Below are 21,935 nucleotides of genomic sequence, written 5' to 3' on the forward strand. Positions count from 1 at the left end.
ATCACTCTGAACCTGGAAGTCCCATTCTTATTGCACACCATGGATTTAAAAACGTCTATGCCAGTATGATCCAGCTTTTATTAAAGATACTTACCTGTGAAGAGGACAGTGTACCAGACCAAACAGCAGACTCCACAGTGTTCCAGTCAGGTGAGGAGTGTGAGTGCGTTGAAAAGGCAAGACGATCTTCATGTTCCTCCCTTAGAATGATATTCAAGTTGTAGGCTCACGATTTTAGATGTGTTCCAACACGCATCACATTCAGAAATGTGCAGGGGGCAGAAGAATTCGATGAGGATTAGACTGACTTGGACAAAACCGTTAGATTTTGGATACATGTCTAAATTCACCTGTTTCACAAAGCTCTGGATACCCATTGTTAGAGATGTTAAGCAGGAAAATGGCACACTGAATTGTAACTAAAATGTTTTTCAAAGAAGGAAAAATCACCAACAGTGAAGCTGTCCAACCACTCAGCTCTGTTTACCGCAGTGGAAAATCTTAGTCTTTTTGAAGACGTGTGAAGACTTGCCTTCAAAACGGCAGTAAAGACGTAACAGTATAGAGTATATGAAGTGTCCCTCCTACCTCAGTCAGACTCAGACCAGTTTAGCAGAACAAACAGAAATGGCTGGTGTCCTCGATGCTTTATATTTAGACAGGATCTTAAAACCGCAGCGGTCCGGAGGTGACACAAACTTGAGAGAAAGATCAGCTAAATTTAAATTAGGTGCTTTTTATTGACAGAGTTGCAGAACTTTGTGATCCTACCTTGTGTGAATTAGAGAAGATGAACCTGATGAATGTTAACAATATGCAATGCCTAATGTGTTTTAATGTACAGTATTTTTTACACTTGCATAAAAGTTTTCTTACAAAAAATGTGGTGCTTGTGTGATTTTAATACACTAGGCTTGTGTTTCGGTCTAGCATTTTCATATATATTTATCCCATATTGTGTTAAATAATGATTGATGTTACTCTGATTTCTCTTTTCTAACCTGTATGCTAAGATAGCCTGACTGCCTTATGACTATAGATTTACATTTACTAGACTGAAGCAGGAGTACCTTTACAGCTCCCCATGCATCACTATGAACAGGCATATTTCACCAACATGTCTAAGTGATTCCTTCAGAACTCTGGAGCTGTTAAATACAGAGGACAAAACTTGCCAAAGCTTTGTTATTTTTCCAGTGTTTAGCATAATTGCAAAGGGATAATGATTTCATGATATGTATTCACTCATAAATATTATGAATAGAAGTCAGCTGTATAACAGACACACCTCCCAGTCCTGTTAAGCTCAGCTAAACACTCTTCACAATGCAAATCCCTGTGCACAGCAAGTCAGCATGTTTGCACACACGTTGCTTTGCACGCTGGAGACTGTAGTCCTGCTCAGTCAGGAGCCACAAGCCCTGGTGATTACACAAAGTGGAGAAGAACCACATAGCCCAGCATGACTTAACGCACCTGCTTATTTATCCAGCTTGACTGGGTGAACTGAAACGGTGACCAATGGGCTGGTAATCTTTTTGATTCTCACCCCTAAATGCTGTCTTATCAGCTCTTATTTTATAGATTAGTTTAGTGGACTAGTTGTGAATTCACTGTTACATCTGCTGCTTGTGGAACAAGAATCATCTGCCTGGGATTCTTTTTCTAAATCATAAGGACACAGGTAATACATTTCCCCCTTTTTTAAAACATTTCGAAACATCTTGTTTGTGTCCAGGTGTCATTCGAGAGATTTTAAAGGGTTTGGTGTAATATATTTGCTCTGCTTAAGTTTGGTGTAACTTTGTCAAGGACTGCTCCTGGACATGAAACCGGGTGTGCGGGTCTGTGTGCCCTCTGCGGCGGTGCTGGGCCTGTTTTGCCGAGGCTGTCTCAGCAGGTCGCGGAGCTGGCCCGGCCGCAGCTTCAGTTCCACCTCCAGGGAGATGAGCAGGTGGAACAGCCAGGACACCAGCCCCCCATCTCCTCAGGAAAACGTGCGCGTGCTCATCACAGGTGATGCAAATTTCCATCCATCATTAACGCACAATAGTTGCTTGTGTGTGACGTCGATGTATTCAGGAAAGGACTTTTCCACAGTTGCCCAAACACTGAGCCTGGGAAGCTGCCATTGTTTTCTACCACTTTCACTGCGCTGCCTCTGTTCTGAATTGTTGTGAGAGAGAATGAGTCGGATCGTTTCCAAGCAGAGCCCCAGTTTCAGATCAAATCAAGTGTAGAAATATGATAATGAAGAATTCGTTTTACTGGAGTATCAGTGTGAAATGCTACAAACATGTGCTGCAGGGTTTTTTGAGTTGTGTTCACTTTGCTCCAACAGCGGGAGCCCATTTTGATTCATCACAATAGAGTGTGTACAGACAGTGCTAGTGAAATAAAAGGGCCAATGGGTGACTGTGGGGAGAATAATAGCCTGCTGTCACTTTTTGTCCTAGGATCAACAAACAAAAAGCTTTATTCATCTGAAAGTGAAAACCAACAACATGGATTTGACTTTTATCGATTTACCAGTCTTCCACAAATACAGATTATCTGTGTGCACAGGTAGAAAGCTAACGCCTGCCTTTGTCTGCAGGTGGGCTTGGGCAGTTAGGTGTGGGACTTGCACAGATGCTGAGGTGAGATTGTAGAAATTCCTGAGTTCTTGAAACTTGCTAAAAGGTTTGAAGTTTAAATATCATCATACTTTTGTTAATGTCTAGAAAACAGTATGGAAGGGACAATGTAATCCTGTCAGACATCAAGAAGCCTCCACCTCACGTTTACGCCAATGGTATGTAAAATCTAATTCAAGTATGCATATTACTTTAAAAGTTACCGATTACTTTACTTTTTTTCTGGCATCACTGTTGTTTTTTAGGCCCGTTTGTATACGCTGATGTTTTGGACTACAAACACCTCCGAGAACTTATTGTAAACAATCGCGTCACTTGGCTGGTCCACTACAGCGCTCTGCTTAGTGCTGTGGGTGAGGCTAATGTGGCTTTGGCACGAAAGATCAACATCACAGGTCTGCTTGAACATGCACATCCTTTACACATAACCAGGTTTTAAGGAACAATCAGGGTTGAACTCGTGCTCTCTTCTTTTCTGCCCATCCAGGCCTACATAATGTGCTGGACTTGGCCTTAGAGAACTGTTTGCGCCTCTTTGTCCCCAGCACTATTGGGGCATTTGGTCCCTCTTCTCCACGTGACCCGGCCCCTGACCTCTGTGTTCAAAGACCTCGAACCATCTACGGCGTGTCTAAAGTGCATGGTGAACTGATGGGGGAGGTAAAATGTTTTTTGTACACGTGCTTACAGAGACGCCTGTGACTCCATTTCATTTTCAATCAGCTTCTCTTTCTTTAGTATCTCCATCATAAATACGGCTTGGACTTCCGCTGCCTGCGTTACCCTGGAGTGATATCAGTTAACACACCTCCTGGTGGTGGAACTACAGGTATTACCTGTGTGTGTTGTGCAAATGTACTCCAATCCATTGGATGTCATAGACTAAGTGCTCCGGACCTCTGTCTTCGCAGACTACGCTGTTCAGATCTTCCATGATGCTCTCAGCACAGGTCACCATGAGTGCTACCTGCGACCCGACACCCGTCTTCCCATGATGCATATCTCTGACTGCCACCGTGCCACGGTAGAGTTCATGCAGGCTCCAGAGTGCCAGCTGTCACTGCGCACCTACAACATAGCTGCCATGAGCTTCACCCCTGAAGAGGTGGCCCAAGAAATCCGCAAGCATCTCCCTCACCTCAAGGTCACCTACAATCCTGACACTGTCCGCCAGACCATTGGTATGGTATCTTTTTGTTTTTAAACCACTGGTTGGACTGATAATAAACCAATATAAAACTAAATTGTCCTTGCTGGTTTTTGCAGCAGACAGCTGGCCTGTAAGATTTGATGACACCAATGCCAGGAGAGACTGGGGCTGGGCGCCAGCCTTCGGGCTTGAGGAGTTGGTGTCGGACATGCTCCGCTCCATCCGAGACAAGAGGACCAGCGAGGGTTTGCCAGTCAGCTAGCAAAACCTGCTGCACCAAGACTAACCAATGCCCTACCTACCACTGACTTTTCTTCAGTCTACATTTACCAACAGCACACTTTGTTTTACTTCACTTTTACAAATTGTCAACCAGTATCATCTGTTTGTCTGGAGCATTGCTGCACCGTGCCAGGGACTGATTGTAAAATGGAAATTCTCAGTCATAACCTCTTTATATTCAGTGGAAAGTGAGATGTCAAACACGTGCACACACACACACATGCACACACACAGACACACACACACTTCAGTCTTTTCAGGGAATCAGATGCTGTCAAACCTTCTCTTCATCTTTGTGGTTTTTATTGTTCTCATGGTATAAGCATCACTTTACACATGGGCATGTTGCCTCAGGTGGAACAGAAACATTTCTTAAGCTTTAAAGAGTTTCAGATGTTGATCACATGCATGAGCACACCAGCGTGTTTCAGCGTCTGTTACAATATCTAACACAATATGGACAAGTTCCACGTGTAGAACAACAAATCTGTTGGACATTTTGAATCCAGGATCATCTGGAATGACTGACTCAGTTGACTTTGGACTGTAATGAAAAATCATGTATCCTGGCTGTTTTGTAAAGCACTCTTTTATAATATAGGCTATCAAACGAAACTCACAGTATATACAACCGCACTACCTTTGCCGTGGCACAGAACAGGAAGCCTTTACTTTTTTGCCAGCGGTGTGATTACAAATATGAATGAGTAACAGTATCAAATGAGGCCGTATTTACTTAGGAAAACAATATATTAAAAATGCTGTGTACTTTGAATCAGACCTTTAATAATAAAAATGTTATTTACCCAAAGAGCATTGAATACCGTACGCTGCCAAAGTTTCTTTTTTCTGTGTCGTTTTTGCATCCAAAACACCCGATCAGCTTAAAAACAAGAACGCTATAAAATGAAAAATGTAACTTCTATTTAAGAAATAGTTAAAGTTGTCTCATATGCTTTCATTCTCTAATTTGTTTGAGTAACATATACAAAATTAAGGTATTCACCAGCCACTTTGTTAGGTACACCTGTTCTAAATATCTAACTAGCCAATCACACCGATTAAGGCATGTAGAAACAGTCCAGATAGTCTGCTGGAGTTCAAACCAAGCATCTGACTGGGGAAGAAACATGATTTAAGACACTTTAAATTGTTATTTTCAGACTGGCTAGATTTTCCAACACAGCCATTTCTAGGATTTACAGAAGTCTAAAAAAGAGAAAATATCAAGAGAGTGGCCGCTCAGGTGAAAATCTAGCGAACAGGAAGGCAACAGTAAATTAAACAAAACAAAACAAAACAAAAGAAGTTATAACCAAGGTCTGCAGACAAGCATCTCTGAATACACAACACATCAACGCTTGTAGCAGATGGGTAACAACAGCAGAAGACTACACTGAGTCCTACTGGGTGAGTTAAAAACAGGAAACTGAGGCTACAAGTCACACAAGCTCAGCAAATTTGGACAAAATAAGACTGGAAAAGCATTGCGTGGTTGACAAGTCTGGGGGATTACTGCATGTAAACACAACTGGTTCTCTTACAGAAAAAGCAATTAGTCTCAGTTTCAGAAATCTAATTTAATGATCGTCATTATGATGCATGCAAATGTTTAGTATTCTGTAGGAAATGGACCACCAGTTGACAAAAGCAAACTAAAAAAATGTTACTGAAGTTGCTTTGAAGGACAAAAAACTGATAAAAATGTTCAATTATTTCCCCAATTACCACAAGAGTGATGATATAAATGACAGATTACCTCTTATTTTTTATTCCAACATAACACTTGTTTTGCTGCACACAGAATTTTCATGGGAAGCTCTTTAATTTTATCATTTTTTGTTTTTCTCATTTGTTTATCTGAGCATTTATTCTTACTGGTGAATGGCGGTTGGTGAGGTTCAGGTTTTGACAAGCCCCTAACTGGACAATGAATAAAAACAAAATACCTTTTTAAATCCACAACATTTGAGCAAACCAGTTTAAACCAAGGTTTGGGTCTTAATAATATCTGTGCAAGCTGTCTCTGCATATTGAGGCACATTCTAGTCTGCCATATTTCGTGCATCAGGTGATGAGCGGAATCTTCTTCCTCCTCCCACTGTAACTGCAGTACCTGTTGCTTCCTGTGGGGGGCACTCCATTCATCCGGCTCGTCACCCTGAATTTCACCGGCGGACCAGCACACAGCTTTCTCCACAGCACAAGTTACGATCCATTTCACCTAAAATGGACGCGGGATTCTTCCGCGTAAGTTCTTCAAACTTTTATCTTTGTATTTGGTATATTATTATTTAGCTGCATGTAGATCTATATACGTTTTATGGGATGGATGTTTCCTATGTGTCTTCAGTGAAGAGCCATGCAGCTAGCTAAACAGCGGTCAGGGCTTCGACTATCAACTGGGAGCCAACAGTCTCAGGATTTGCAATTAGTCTGCTTCACTTGGTGTATTCTGGGAGTTGTTGCGTGTTCCCTATATTGATGTTTTCTGTCTTATAATTTATGAAAGTGTGTAACTTCTTACGTTAAAACCCCGTACGTGTTATTTTACAGACAAATTTACAGGAAATAGACGAGTCAAGTTAGCTAGCTAACTAAAGATGGCGCCCGGGCGGTGCATCGCTCCTGTCTCCATGAGCTAGTCACGACTGCTGCTGTGCTGGCCTTAGCAAGCCCTCCGTGTTTGCTGAATAATGACATTAATGTGTCTTTTAATATTCTGTCAATGTCAACTCCGCTGTCAGTCAAAGTAGCCTTCGGGCTGTGCCTATTATTAGCCTGTGCGTTCGCTTTCGAGGATTAAGCAAGTGGTTAGCATGGCTAATGCTAACCGACTGGTGTCAGTGTCGCCTGCGGCTCAGTTAGATGAGCTAAAAAGAACATGAAGTGGCGCTCTAGGGAACACACGTGTCTTAAGTATTTATTTTAAGACACGTTAGCTTGAGCAACGTAATGTTTTTCCATCTTAAACTTTGACTCTCGTTAATGTTATCGGTAAGTAAGACTGCTGTAACTAACATGGGCCCAATAGTGAGGAGGCTGTGCAGCTTGAGACTAAAAACACTGTTCGAGACGGGTTTCTGTTCTTCTCTGATTTGACATCTCCGATGAAAGCTGATCATCACGAATCCGCTGATGTTGGCTGTTATTTCTGCAGGGTACGAGTGCGGAGCAGGACAACCGCTTCAGCAACAAGCAGAAGAAACTGCTGAAGCAGCTGAAATTTGCAGAATGTTTGGACAAAAAGGTAACATTTGTTTTTACATTTTATTTTCTCAAATAATTGTTAAAAAAAATCATGTTAAATAGTTATCTACAAACTTGTATCAACATGAGGCAGTTTATGGCAATCTGTGTAGCCTGGACATTCATACACCACAGGTATGAGGGTGTCTGTGAGAGACATTTTAATGGCCACCACCTCACCAGGCCTGTGATTAATGAGCTTAAGTCAGGTTTTTTTTTTGTTTTTTTTTTCTTAATCCGGTAGCAAAAAACAAAAGGTAAATGTTCATTTTTCTGTTAAATAGTCATTACTTTAACTTTGGTTTATTTATATATAACCTGTTTATATTTTTAGTCTCCACCCAAATGCCGTTTTTGATCCTTTGCAGGGGACTGCCTGGTCAGTAACAGGTGGGACAACAATTAATATACAGTGGGGCAAAAAAGTATTTAGTCAGCCACCGATTGTGCAAGTTCCCCCACTTAAAATGATGACAGAGGTCAGTAATTTGCACCAGAGGTACACTTCAACTGTGAGAGACAGAATGTGGAAAAAAAAATCCATGAATTCACATGGTAGGATTTGTAAAGAATTTATTCGTAAATCAGGGTGGAAAATAAGTATTTGGTCACCTCAAACAAGGAAAATCTCTGGCTCTCACAGACCTGTAACGTCTTCTGTAAGAAGCTTTTCTGTCCCCCACTCGTTACCTGTATGAATGGCACCTGTTTGAACTCATCATCTGTATAAAAGACACCTGTCCACAGCCTCAAACAGTCAGACTCCAAACTCCGCCATGGCCAAGACCAAAGAGCTTTCGAAGGACACCAGGAAAAGTATTGTAGACCTGCACCAGACTGGGAAGAGTGACTCTACAATAGGCAAGCAGCTTGGTGTGAAAAAATCAACTGTGGGAGCAATCATCAGAAAATGGAAGACATACAAGACCACTGATAATCTCCCTCGATCTGGGGCTCCACGCAAGATCTCATCCCGTGGGGTCAAAATGATCATGAGAACGGTGAGCAAAGATCCCAGAACCACACGGGGGGACCTGGTGAATGACCTGCAGAGAGCTGGGACCAAAGTAACAAAGGTCACCATCAGTAACACACTACAACGGCAGGGAATCAAATCCCGCAGTGCCAGACGTGTTCCGCTGCTGAAGCCAGCGCATGTCCAGGCCCATCTGAAGAGAGCACATGGATGATACAGCAGAGGATTGGGAGAATGTCATGTGGTCAGATGAAACCAAAGTAGAACTTTTTGGTATAAACTCAACTTGTCGTGTTTGGAGGAAGAAGAATACTGAGTTGCATCCCAAGAACACCATACCTACTGTGAAGCATGGGGGTGGAAACATGATGCTATGGGGCTGTTTTTCTGCCAAGGGGACAGGACGACTGATCCGTGTTAAGGACAGGATGAATGGGGCCATGTATCGTGAGAATTTGAGCCAAAACCTCCTTCCATCAGTGAGAACTTTGAAGATGAAACAAGGCTGGGTCTTCCAACATGACAATGATCCAAAACACACCGCCCGGGGAACAAAGGAGTGGCTCCGTAAGAAGCATTTGAAAGTCCTGGAGTGGCCTAGCCAGTCTCCAGACCTCAACCCCATAGAAAATCTGTGGCGGGAGTTGAAAGTCCGTGTTGCTCGGCGACAGCCCCAAAACATCACTGCTCTCGAGAAGATCTGCATGGAGGAATGGGCCAAAATACCAGCTACTGTGTGTGCAAACCTGGTAAAGACCTATAGTAAACGTTTGACCGCTGTTATTGCCAACAAAGGTTATGTTACAAAGTATTGAGTTGTATTTTTGTTATTGACCAAATACTTATTTTCCACCCTGATTTACGAATAAATTCTTTACAAATCCTACCATGTGAATTCATGGATTTTTTTTTTTCACATTCTGTCTCTCACAGTTGAAGTGTACCTCTGGTGCAAATTACTGACCTCTGTCATCATTTTAGGTGGGGGAACTTGCACAATCGGTGGCTGACTAAATACTTTTTTGCCCCACTGTAGTTGAGTAACATTTAAGGAAAGCCACAAAAGTTTTTGATTTAAAGTCCTTCTTTTTTTGTCACTGTAACTTCTTAAAAAGACACAAAGTGACAGTGCGGTTGAGGGTAGGACGCCATCTAGAGCGCACCACATTTGAATAAAAGTGATTATTGCAACACGTTATCACTTATAAGGAAAACTTGACACATGACATTTTAAAAGCAGATCTTAAAAGAGCCAAATGTGTGATCAGTTGCTACATTAACGTTAAGCATTGTTTGTATTTGTCTTCTGTCTGTGTATTTTTATTTGTATATCACATATCAGATTCATGTTACTTGCCCAGTGGCTTCTAAAGAAAATGAGCTTTTTTTTGATAAATTCTGGCATGTGTAAGTTTTGTATTATTTTGGATTGATGACCACTAAGTTGTTCCATGGTCCACACATGGTTACACATTGGTCTTAACAAGCAAAAGATCCCAGGTTCTTCAACATAACGACTGACCCATGACGTCCATTAATATAAAGCGTCAGAGTCAGATAAAAACAATTTTAAGGTGCGACGAGATAAAAATTAAACTGGATCCCAAAAGGGAACTTTTTTTGTACAACATCTAAAAGTTAAGACAAGTACAACAAACATAAAACCAGACAGCTTTATAGAGTAGAATGATACATTTGGTAAAGTAAATGTAATATGGCAAAACTAATATCTTGCGTTAAATTAAATTAAAAATAAATACAGTAAAATATAGATTTATGCAGAAATATAAAGCCGAGCTTTGTGCTACGTTTTTCCCCCCAAAGCCATCCGTGGTGAGAAAATGTTAAATCTTTTGTTTGACAAAAAAGGTTTTTAAATTTACCTTGTATGATTTTTAAATATGTAAGTCAGATCTTTTAAGGACAGTAAAGCTTTTTTTCTTCTTTATTTAAATCTTTGCCATAGATGAATCACTGTGTTTTGTCTTGTGGGATTTGTGTGTAATCTATTTAGTCGTCAGACAGAGTGAAATGGACAGGTTTTTGTCAGATAACACAATCGCTTTGTGCTCTGATTGCATTTTGTGCCCATTTTGAGCCAGGAAAATCCATGTTACATAATAATATATTTATAACAAAGCAAAAAAAATAGTTAAAAACGACTTACTAAATCTGGCTACAAAACAGAATCGCAAATATCAGATGGAATTAAAGCAGCTGTGTATAAAACAGTGTGAGCTGGCAGCGCAGGGTTGAAATAAACCGTTAAGATGAGAGAAGAGACAAAACGTTATGAAAGATATCTTGTATCTGTACAGGTGCATATAAACAGGTGCTGCTGTTTCTCATCACTAACGGTCTGTTTCACGCTCAGGTGGACATGACCAAAGTGAACCTAGAAGTCATCAAACCTTGGATTACGCAGCGAGTCACTGAGATTTTGGGGTTCGAGGATGACGTCGTCATAGAGTTCATATTTAACCAGCTTGAGGAGAAGGTAATGTCTTTAATCGTGTTTATTTTTTGTTCTTTCAGAACTGTCATATATTGAAGGGCATTGCTTAGTACTTAGTCAGTAAGAACGATATAAGCAAATAATTACACGTCCTAGTCAAACTGAGATTGAATGGGAAAAGTAACAGTTGGTGTAAGACTGATTTATAATGACATTACCATGTTTTGCTGTTATGTGACAAAGTGCCTTTATCCAGCAGTCTTCTAATGATGATGTGATTTATGATTTAAAAGGCCTGAACCAATATGGATGTTATACCTTGCATCAGAAGTATAGCACCAACACCTAATTAGCTCTCTCCTGAGCCCAAAGTCACTGAGCCCAACTCTCCCTTCATGATGCAGTGTGTGGTTTGAGGTGAGTTATATGCAGGGATCACCTATATCATGTCAGTGAAAGAAACGCCTAAAAAAAATAAATCAATTAAAAAAAATGCCATAATCATATTCTTTGTAGGTGTTGACAGCCCATCGGTAGACTGCCCAACTCTCTTTAAACGTAACAGGAGGTACAGGCTCAAAACAGGACATAAAAGGGCTGAAACAGCCTGATTTTCTGTACTTTCTACCAATTGGGTTATCACGCAAAACTGAAAAGTATTGTCTCACTGGCCACCTCTGATTGCAAGTTTTTACTGTCTTTTGCACTCTGTTGAGTGTGGTCAGAAGTGTTTTCGCTTTCACTTGTTACCACACAAAACAGTCATGTGAGGGTGTCAAGAACACAAGTGTTATAACGTCACTGCAGCAAGTTGAGAACTTCAACCTCTGGAGGTCAGCATAAACCTCGTAAGAAACAATACTTTTCAACTTGGTTTTAAGTTAGTACAAGTTCACTTATTTTCTACAAAACCCCTCTTAACAGTAAACCTGTAATATTGTAGATCCTATTTTTGTAGACTAAAGTGTACATTCACTCCAGGCTGTTTTATTTTAAGCATTATGTCCAGCTGTTTTCCTTTCCATAAACTCTACTCTGTCCCACTGATAGATCAAAGCATGTAAGATGTCTGGAACTTGGGTAACTTCCATTGCACAGACATACTTTATAAAACAGGAAACATTTCAGATAATTTATACTCTGTATTTGTAATTACCATACTGTCAGTGTACTCGTATATTTTTTGAATGCAAGTTTTGATTTCAGTGCCATTTATCTTCGTTTATGGCTCGTTATTCTAAGAAAATCCAGATGTATGTATTTTCATATTTTATGTCGCCAGCATCACACATGTGTATTATTTTTTACTTATTATTTTATCTTTTACTTGCCAGTGGGTGGGCTGTTTGAGCTAAATTTAAAGGGTACTGTTGCATAATGGAAAACAGTTGATACAGTTAATGAGATTACGCTATCTCACAATCATTCTATCAGTTGTTGAAATAAAACTCAGTTTTTGTGTAACTGTGTACTCATTATTGCTTGTTCGTCTCTTGCAATTTAGATAAATGATATAACATTAAGCTCATGGTGGTTGAGTCTCAAGCAGTAGGGAGGCGGAAGCAAGCCAAGGGAGCTCCGTGCCCACTGATCCCACGGGACTCACTGAAGACACCGGAACTGTACTTGCAGTGTTGGGTTTTAATGCACTCTGTATTGTGGCTGTTTGTTTACCTCCTGAAGTGTAGACGGTGGGGAGACTGGAAAGCAAGGGGTGGGTAGCGGCCAAGGGGATGTATGGTAGTGGGCTAGCACTGAAGAAATCAAATTATACTACAATTTCTTTGTATTATGGGAGGTTTTGTTTTCTTCTTTTTATATTTTGTTATGGTAGATTGTAAATCTAGGGCAGCAGAATTGCATGCTGTGTTTATTTTATTTCTTTAACATCATTAGATGTGTCTCCCCTCAGCTAGCTCACAATCTCAGTTTCCTGAGTTTGTGAGTACAATTTAAATCAGTCTCATTTTTGTAGGTTGAGTCTAATATTGGATCCAGGGATGTTAAATAGCCTAGTCAGTGTCTTACATGTTTTTAAGATGGTTATCTAAATAGTCTGAGGTATAAATTTATAGAGGAGTAGAAGGTAGGGAGCCCCGTTTGTGGGACCCTACCCCCCCTTGCTGTTTGGTCTTCAAGTATTTCAATGGCTACGTTTTTGTTTTTTCTCTCCTCCCTTCGTGTGTGTGTTGCAGCACCCGGATAGCAAGATGATGCAGATCAACCTGACTGGCTTTCTGAACGGGAAGAACGCCCGGGAGTTTATGAAGGACCTCTGGCCCCTGCTGCTGAGCGCCCAGGAGAACATTGCGGGCATCCCATCAGCTTTTCTGGAACAGAAGAAAGAGGAAATCAAACAGAGACAGGTGAGTTTTTCTAAATGGTGGAAGCGGGGATGGGCAAGATCACGCTGAGCTTGGTGGCTTTCCATTTATCTTTTTTTGAAAGTGTGTCATACAAGACTTTTTTTCTTTTTTTGGGTGGGGGGGTGGCTTTTGTTGTGTTTGCAAAGCTGCTCCTCAACAAATTACATGTAGGAGGGGACCTGTAGCACAGACACGGGAATATAATGGTGTAAAATAAGTATTGACAAATTGCAGTAATAAGACCCCTTTTCTGTTAAAAAAAACTCTATAAAATATATCATGTTGAACTCAGTAATTATTTAAAAATAGGAGCAAAATGATTCATCTCTCATTGATCTGTTTCTGGCAGATTGAACAGGAGAAACTTGCTTCTCTGAAGAAGGTGGATGAGGAAAAGAAGGAAAAGGACCTTAGAGAACGGGCTCAGTCAAAGAGCCCCAGGAGGTACGATTATTTTCATTTTGAGACCCATAGATGGAACTACAGCTTGTGAATTCGTTGTAGAACATGCAAACCTCTTGTATTTGCCTCTCTGGCCAGACGGAAAACGAGGTCACCATCGCCGCGAAGGAGGTCGCCATCACCACGGAGGAGGTCACCAGCGAAGCGGGAAAGGAAACGCAGCCCCTCACGCTCACCAAGGCGCAAACAAGCTAGTCCAGTTGGTGGCAGTTCACCCCCTCCGCCCCTGATGCAGCTGTCCACAAAATCTTCAGAGGAGCCAGTAGAACCAGATACTTCAGGAAGAGCTGTGCCAGAGGCAGTCGTCCAAGAAGCTTCTACCACCTGGTTTGTGGAATTCTTGCTTTTATTTGAAGTGGGCATTTAGTTGGACTGGTATTATTTAGAACTTAAGACATTTAAATACTTTTCTTTTGCAGTGAGACAGTTGTGGAAGTAGTGAAAGCCGACTCTGTGAATGAAGTCAAAGAACAGTCGCCAGAGAAAACCCTTAAGAAAGAAGAGAGACCGAGGTCACGAGAAAGGGAGAAGGACACGAGGAGGGAAAGACACCATCGCTCACGCTCTCATTCTCGTTCTCGCAGACGCCGCTCGCGCTCTAGGTGATTTGACGTGTGGCTTTAACTTAAACTTTCATTATGAAAAATCAAAGTCTGTAAAGGAGTTTTCTATATTTGCTGATTCTCTACCCAATCAGATCGTACTCCCCTCGCAGAAGACAAAGTCCCAGAAGGAGAATGTCTCCTCGTCGTAGGAGCCCTCCTAGACGTGCGCCAGCTAGCTCCAGGCACAGACCCAGGCGTTCCCCCGTCCGCAGGTCGGCATATTTATTTATTTTTTTGTATTGGCATGGATTTAATATTTTACTTCATGTTGTCTGTGGTATACAGACGCCTTTAAGCCTTTTTTTTGTCCTACAGGAGGCGCTCCCGCTCTGCTTCATCCTCTGGTAGCAGCTCATCAGGCTCTCGCTCGCCTAAAAAAGCAGTGAAAAGAATATCTACCACACCACCCCGAAAACAGGTCCATCATCCTGATACTTCCATTAGTCCCACAGGCAAGAACAGACGATCACCGTCTCCACGAGCTAGAAGGGGCCGGGGCTCTCCTTCCCCACCCAGATCATCAGGTGTGCTTCAGTTCCTCCTTTGTACATTATATTAAAATATTTTTACCTATGAAAACATTTGAAGACTTTATGCTTCTTCTGCACAACCAATGTTGGATTCCAATGTTAAACTTAATGAGTATCTCTAAGCTCGTTGCTGTTATTTTAATAAATCTGTGACAAGTGCATATAATTTTTGCTGTGCATTGTTTTTCAGGGTTTAAGAGAAAACAAGGAGGAAGGGCTGATTCTCCCCCTGACAACGTCAAGCCCAGACCATCTGAAGGCTCCGACTCGGGTAAGTGTAAAACGTGTTAAAGAACCATGCTGCCTTTCACCTCACGGATCTCGAAATATGGTGACTGTTTAACACTTTAACTCATCACTTTGCGCCCTGTGCAGTTACTGTGGCTTTCAGCAGGATGTACATGTTCACTTGTCATGCTTGTGCACCGTATTGTGTACTTGGAGAGCTTAGTTGTAATTATTCTCATTGAGAAATTTAATTTACCAACACATAGTTGGGTACTTGTGTGAAATTCTCAGCATTCCAGAGCCTCAGCCTTTGGCTTGCTCCCACACTGAGAAGGCTGAGTCTGTGTAACCTGAAGGATCTCTTTACAGGGTGAAGCTGAGCCACCAGAACTGTTAAGAAACTGTGTGCTAATGCAAGGGGAAACTATAAATGTTGTAACATGATGACAGACCAAGCATCACAGCTATAAGTCTGTCTTCTGTAATACTTGTAGCATTTCCTTGGCAGTCTGTTTCCGGCTTTGCTAACACTGATGGGACACTCAATGCTCTGCATTTCAGAGGAGGATAAAAATGAGAAAGGGGCAACAGCAGATTCGGTGCAACAGCGACGTCAGTATCGCAGGCAGAACCGACAATCGTCTTCAGGTTAAAAGCGTTTTTATCCCCGTTCTTTCTTTTCCCATACCCCCGCCCCTCTCTCTTTAACGAGTCTGTCCATGTCATCTTGCACTCATCGTCTCATGGACTTTTGAAGCTGTGTCCTAACCCCAACCTTGGTGTTTTTTCCCTGACCGCATACTGCCAAGGCTTCGCTGAAGCAGCTCTTGATGTCATTTGTTTGTGTGGTTTCAGAAACGGGGTCTTCATCCTCAGAAGATGAGGCGCCCAAGAGGGCAACAGGAGGGTCAGGTGCCAGAAATGGTGAGGTCAGGAGGAGGCGCAGTCGTACACAGTCTCCTCGAAGGCGACACAGGGATCCCTCCCCGAGGTCAGATAACACAGTATTTACACATTATCTGACTTTTATTATCTCACTTTAACCTCGAAGTCTTAATAGTTTGTGCTCTGCTTATATTGTTTGTATGTATTAATTCTATTCCTCTGCGCCGACAGAGGCCTACTCAGGGCCAGACAGTGTTACGTTAAGTACAGTGTATCACTATCCGCCCACTTTCATCCATAATGTGGCACAAATGGAGCTGCGTGGGTGCTGCTCTTCCTAAAAGTGGATGTTTATTTTCCACATAACATAGTAACGTAGGCTGTACTAGCTGGAGAGCACTGGATCACAGTCTGTTTTTTTCATAGAACAGCTAATATCTTTTTTTTTTTTCTCTTTTTTTTTTAAGTCTTGCTCATTGTGCTCGTGCCTGGCAGTGGGCTAGTCTCGACCCTGGGCTTTGCAGTACTGTGGCTGAAGCTGACTTGCAGTCAAATCTAAGTTAAAGATTGTGACGCAATTTTTACATTAAGAATTTGTAGCTTTTTTGTCACTGGCAGTTATTTACTGTTGTGTGTGTGTGTATATATATTTTAATCCAGTGATTGCTTTAGTTTGGCCAGTGAATCCTTTATTACCAAATTCCTTCAAGGTCTGTATAACAAATGTGTTGACTCTTTACAGACCTTGAATAAAGCTGCAGCTTGTCTAGTTATGGGAGGCGGGCGGCCACAAGTTGGTGACTCTGATTTTGTTTTTTCCTTGCAGGAAAAGACGCTCTCCATCTCCAGTACGCAGACGTCGCACCCCTACTCCTCCTCGGCGTCGCAGATCTCCCTCTCCTCCTCAAAGACGCAGGTATAAGAATGTTTCCTTTTAAATTTAGACAAATGATCTCTCCAAACTTCTGTGTTGCAAACAGACTCCTGGGCAATAGCATGTGTTTCATACAGGAGTCATTGTTCCTGTCTTGTGGTTTTTATGAAATACTTAAAATTTTATGAATTACTTACCAATTTTAAAGTATTTCCTAAAGGTTGTATTTCCTGCTTCACAGGTCTCCTTCCCCACCACCCCGTCGTAGATCTCCATCCCCCAGACGATATTCTCCCCCTATCCAACGTCGCTACAGTCCTTCACCTTTGCCCTCTCAGAAAAGGAAACTGTCTAACTCGCCAATGAAACGCTCTTCACCGGCTACCAAGCGACGTCCCTCCAGATCCCCCAGACATAGAAGCTCTCCTCCTCCAAGAAGACGATCCCCTCCCTCCTCGACATCTCCACCCAGACACAGGAGGAGCCCCATGCTGCCACCTGGGCGGCGAAGCAGAGATGCTCGATCCCCTGTTGCGGCATCCAGACGCCTCTCCCCATCCCCTGCAAACCGCAGTCACGCTGTTAGAGGATCCACAACCCCCCCACGGCGCTATGAAACCTTGAGCACATCTCCGTCTAACCAGCGCAGACAGCAGTCACCTCCACACAATAAAGTCATCCGCAGAGTTTCACGCACCCCAGAACGCCGTGACAACCAGAGGTAGGGATCACTTATGTATCAGACAGAACAGCGTTTCAATTTCTGTTTACCTGTGACATTTTTGTGTGCCAATTATCTGATGTCACCTGTGTCATCTCTCTCAGACCATCTCCAAGCCCTCAGCCTATAAGAAGAGCGTCCTCCAGATCTGTTTCCCCTGAACCAGCAGCTCAGAAACGTCCGACTCAAGCATCCGCCTCCCCCTCCCCGTCTCGCTCTGCCAGTGCGTCTCCACCACCAGCCAAGAAAGCCAGCAGCGGTTCTGGAAGTCGATCTCCAAGCAAGGTTTGAGCTTATTCGCAGATATAAAAAAAAAAAAATTTGAAATTTTTTTTTTTTAATGAAGGATGGTGGGGGTTAATGGTCTAACTGTTAAAATCTGTGCACGCCAATCATGGCAAGTTATAGCCTCAGGAAGTTGAACTTTTGCAGCATTGTTAAAAGGAAATGTCATCATATATGTTCAGTGTTTTTAAAACTTGAAACTGTAAATTCTAAATTCCTCCAACAGAAACACATTAACTGTAAGCTGAGCTGCAGCACCGCTGCCATAATCCTTCTCTTAACTTTGTGTTGATATAAACATGCTTCATGCCTGTGTCGTCAAGTTCTGATGTTTCTCTTTCAGACTTCGGATGTTGATGGCGGTGCAAAGAAAAAGAAGAAGAAGAAGGAAAAGAAACACAAGAAGGAGAAGAAGCATAAAAAGCACAAGAAGCATAAGAAGGAGAAGAGCAGTAGTGCTGCTGTGACTGGAGACACACAGGAGAACCAGGCTGCAGAGGAGGACAGAGATTCCAGAAAGGTAACATCAGTTTCCCCTCTGTCTGATTTCTGTTCGGTACAACAGCGGATATAGGTCGTTGAGTAAATGATGCGTTGTTGTTGTTTAGGAATCGGACAGTGACGTGGAAAACACCTTGGATGATCTGGAAAAGCACCTTAGAGAGAAAGCGCTGCGCTCCATGAGGAAGGCCCAGATGTCTCCATCACAGATGTCCTGAAAGCAAGCGGCTCTCACTCGTGAATTTTCCAATCACTCTTGATGTTTGTCATCAACCTGGTTCAGCTTTAGAATGTACAAATTGTTAAACCTTGACTTTTGTGTTTCTTTTTACTGGTTTGGTACATTCTGAAGGGTTTGATTTGTTGGTTAGTGTATTATCTGAACTGTAAAGAAGCTTGTGATGTTCATAATTTTAATTTGTCAGCAGGGAAACAAGTTAGGCTCAGAGGTTTTGATTTGGGCAGGTTAAATATTATTTCCACAGCCTACAGTAGATTCTGTTGAGAAATGATTGCATGTGCAGTGATTGTCTCTGATGTGCATGAACCACTGACCTTATGAAGTATAGGTAACTATACAGTAACATACAGTTACTTTTGCCTTTTAGTTGTGAGAGACGGCTGTGTCCACTATTAAAGAGGCTGTAACGGAACCTTTTGTCCCATATTGTAACTTAATAGAGGTTTCGGCATCATTTAACCTGCTTATTTTTGAGTTTTAAATTCTTGTTTGAAGACTATGTGATACCTGCTTTGTTTTTTTTTGTTTTTGTTTTTTTTCTTTTCCCAAACCGATAGATGATGCAGTTTGTGTTGACACTCTTGTACCAAGCTAATCTCTGTGGGACTGCTAATAGTATCTTTGTATTTAGTAATTTTGCCTCTTGTCATCTTGTCCTTTCAGAATTAAAACCTTTTTTATAGGATTAATGGTTTTGGAACATTTTGTCATTCTTTTTGGTTGTAATAAAATGTTGTAGAAAAGAATCTAAAAAGGGATTATTATTATTCTCCTCATTATTATTATTATTATTATTATTATTATTATTATTATTATTATTATTATTATTATTATCATTGTTGTTGTTATTTGTTTTATTTGTTTGGAAACATAGGCTGCTGTCAGGACAAGCAGCAAAAATGCTAGTTTCTATTTTCTGTACGTAATCAAAAGTGCAATTGCCAAACATTTTTGTGTCAAATCAGTAAAATTCTGTTAAATCCATCTTAAAGGACAAACATTTTTGGAATAAGGTTCTGTATAAGGCCTGAGTTCGTTTAGCTTAGATTTAATTTGAAAACAGTTCTATATTATGTAATGTATGAGATCAAATTTAAGAAGCCGTGAGCTTAACAAACATACAGCACTGAACTCATTTAGACAGCTAAGTAACTTCTGACATTTGAATATTCTTCAGGAATTGTTCTCTGGGCTTTTGAGGGACATGCAAAGCTCTTGTTTGGATGTTGTCTTCCTTAAGATGAGCCCACACTGCTTCAGTAATGTTGAGGTCTGGGCTCTGGAGACCAATCCATGACCGGTCGTGTTACATCGTGTGATATATATCTATATAGATATAGATAGATATATAGATTTAAAAAAAAGAAAACTGATATATATCTATATATATATATCTATATCTTTTCTTTTTTTTTATTAAATCCAGATATGATCTTAGTGCGCTGTCAGTGTGTTTGGGATCATTGTGACTTTGAAATGAAGCTGTAAACAGACTCGTTCCAGTATTTTATGCTGGATCAAAATTGGAAGACGTTTAGATCTTCTATCAATTTTGACATGATCCCCAAACTATGAGGCGTTGCACCATGTTTTACAGATGGCTGCAGACTCACTGTTGTACCTGTATCGTCCACTTTCATAACACACACACCATGCTGTTTTATGAACTTAATGGTTTTCAGATAATAGCTGTTTAGGAATCACTGTCAGTAAATTGTGCTATCTTTTGTCATTTTTCATTGATTGTATTAAAGAAGTGTTTATTTTTTTAATGCAAAGTTCCTAAAGATCCAATTTAAAATGGGTTCTTTGTTAAGTTGTCTGTGAAATGTGGACACAACACTGGTTCATCCCTTGAGTTAGCCTTTTTTATACTCGAACAATTCATAAGATCTAACAAACAAAAGGATTGGACTGAAAACGAGTCAAAAAACAGCCAAAGAAAAGCTTTGAAAGATCAAAGCTGAACACCACTTTAAAAAAAAAATTACAAGTCTGGCTCTTTAGAAGCTAAATTTAAGGAAGTTTGGGGTGGTAACAAACATTTGCACAGTAGTAGATGTAGACTTCAGTGCAGATGCAGGAGACACCTCCCTCAGAACGTGTATTTACCCCCAGGCAGATTTGCCTAAAGAAAAAGTACTATACCATTACTCAGCAAAGCAACAATTTCTCTGACTGGGTGGATCTCTAACTGCCTGAAATATGATTGTGAATTATGAGCTTCTACCACCACTGACATTTTGTGGTAAATGTCATTATCTCCACCACACACATACAGTGTTGTGATCTCAGCAGCACGTCTCCTCCTCATGATGGCTTCCATATGTTGCAGGTTCATGACGATGAAAAACGCTAAAAGGAAAAAGAGGGAGGTCCTTTTTTAAAAATAAGAAAATCTGTGAAAAAAGTAAAGTTCATGATGGAAGGGGCTTGTGGAACAACCCAAAGTAACAGTTTTCTGCATAATTTTATCAGTCTCTCACATTGTTATGGAGGAATTTTACTCTACTCTTCTTAACATTGCTTCAGTTCATTGAGGTTTGCAATCACCACAGCATTTTAGTCAGGTCAGAACTTTGACTGGGCCCTAATTCCTTTCATTCCAATGTGTTTGAGCTTTAACTTTTGGACAGATGGCCTCATATCTGACTCTAGAATACTTTGGTACACAGAGGAGTTTGTTTTCAACTCAGAGACTCCGAGGTGCCCCGATCCTGTGGCTGTAAAACAAGTGCAAATCATCACCTTTTCATTCTTTTTTTAGAGAGAGAAGTTTTCTCCATTCATACTTTTTTACTATTTTTCTAATTTTACTGTCATGATTTTTAACATTTAACATGCTAACTGAGGCATGAAGAGTCTGAGACGTAGTGCTTGTGTAATGTCTCTCAGTACTACACCGTCTGACCTTTGGGTAAATTTGTTGGGATTTCCTAACCTGGCAAAATTGTAGCATTATGTTAACACATGCATGAATGTGTCAGACCAGCAGGCTGCAAAAGCTTCTGCTCTTTTGCAGATGATCAGTTAACCAAGTAGATTTGATTACCTGGCTTCCACTTATCCTCCTAATTCCTAAGGAAACAATGATTTTTTTTTCATAGGACTGCATAGAATTTTGTGACTCTAGGTTCTGCTTGATTTTTTAAAAATATCATTAAGATTAAGTCCAAGGTTTAGTTTTTCCTCACCCAGAACTCTGATAACTCAACATCAGTGAAGAGTCCTTTATTGAACGACCTGTTCATAAAAGCAGTTTCTGTATAGAAAAACTGCTTCTCGAGTCAGCAGCAGAACTTTGAATTTGACTGATTTCTCTAAAACTTAATGCCTTCTTTCAAGCAGCAATGCCTGCAGCTTACAATAAAACAGAATAGACCCAAATATTTAAATAAGATAAAAAGTAAGCTGAAATTAAAATAAAGGAAAAATTATTAAATTAAATTATTTTATTATTATATAATTTTTTAAAAAGGAAAATATTTA

At 40.9% G+C, this 21,935-nt stretch overlaps 2 protein-coding genes across 5 annotated transcripts; both read left to right on the forward strand.

Moving 5' to 3' along the window:
* Positions 1-65: 65 nt before the first annotated feature.
* On the forward strand, positions 66-4,882 carry tdh2 (L-threonine dehydrogenase 2). Its single transcript, XM_085441676.1, has 9 exons — positions 66-150; positions 1,813-2,016; positions 2,597-2,639; positions 2,724-2,794; positions 2,882-3,031; positions 3,124-3,296; positions 3,375-3,465; positions 3,548-3,817; positions 3,903-4,882. The coding sequence occupies exons 1-9, from the start codon at positions 66-68 to the stop codon at positions 4,046-4,048; spliced, it is 1,233 nt and encodes a 410-aa protein (XP_085297802.1). The 3' UTR covers positions 4,049-4,882.
* A 1,325-nt stretch (positions 4,883-6,207) lies between these two features.
* Positions 6,208-19,131, forward strand: srrm1 (serine/arginine repetitive matrix 1). Of its 4 annotated transcripts, none has more exons than XM_085441251.1 (17): positions 6,208-6,318; positions 7,229-7,318; positions 10,668-10,790; positions 12,944-13,114; positions 13,464-13,558; positions 13,655-13,903; positions 13,996-14,178; positions 14,274-14,393; positions 14,497-14,705; positions 14,902-14,982; positions 15,501-15,587; positions 15,795-15,930; positions 16,651-16,740; positions 16,940-17,419; positions 17,524-17,704; positions 18,048-18,224; positions 18,313-19,131. In XM_085441251.1, the coding sequence occupies exons 1-17, from the start codon at positions 6,298-6,300 to the stop codon at positions 18,421-18,423; spliced, it is 2,604 nt and encodes an 867-aa protein (XP_085297377.1). In that variant the 5' UTR covers positions 6,208-6,297; the 3' UTR covers positions 18,424-19,131. The 4 variants fall into 4 exon arrangements, with proteins under 4 accessions (XP_085297377.1, XP_085297379.1, XP_085297378.1 ...); XM_085441252.1 differs by lacking the exon at positions 6,208-6,318 and adding an exon at positions 7,042-7,065; XM_085441253.1 differs by lacking the exon at positions 15,501-15,587.
* Positions 19,132-21,935: the final 2,804 nt, after the last annotated feature.

This window comes from Copadichromis virginalis, linkage group LG19 (assembly GCF_057382275.1).
Source record: "Copadichromis virginalis isolate Kocher_CV1m ecotype Utaka linkage group LG19, C_Virginalis_male_GT1.1, whole genome shotgun sequence".
Taxonomy (NCBI): domain Eukaryota; kingdom Metazoa; phylum Chordata; class Actinopteri; order Cichliformes; family Cichlidae; genus Copadichromis; species Copadichromis virginalis.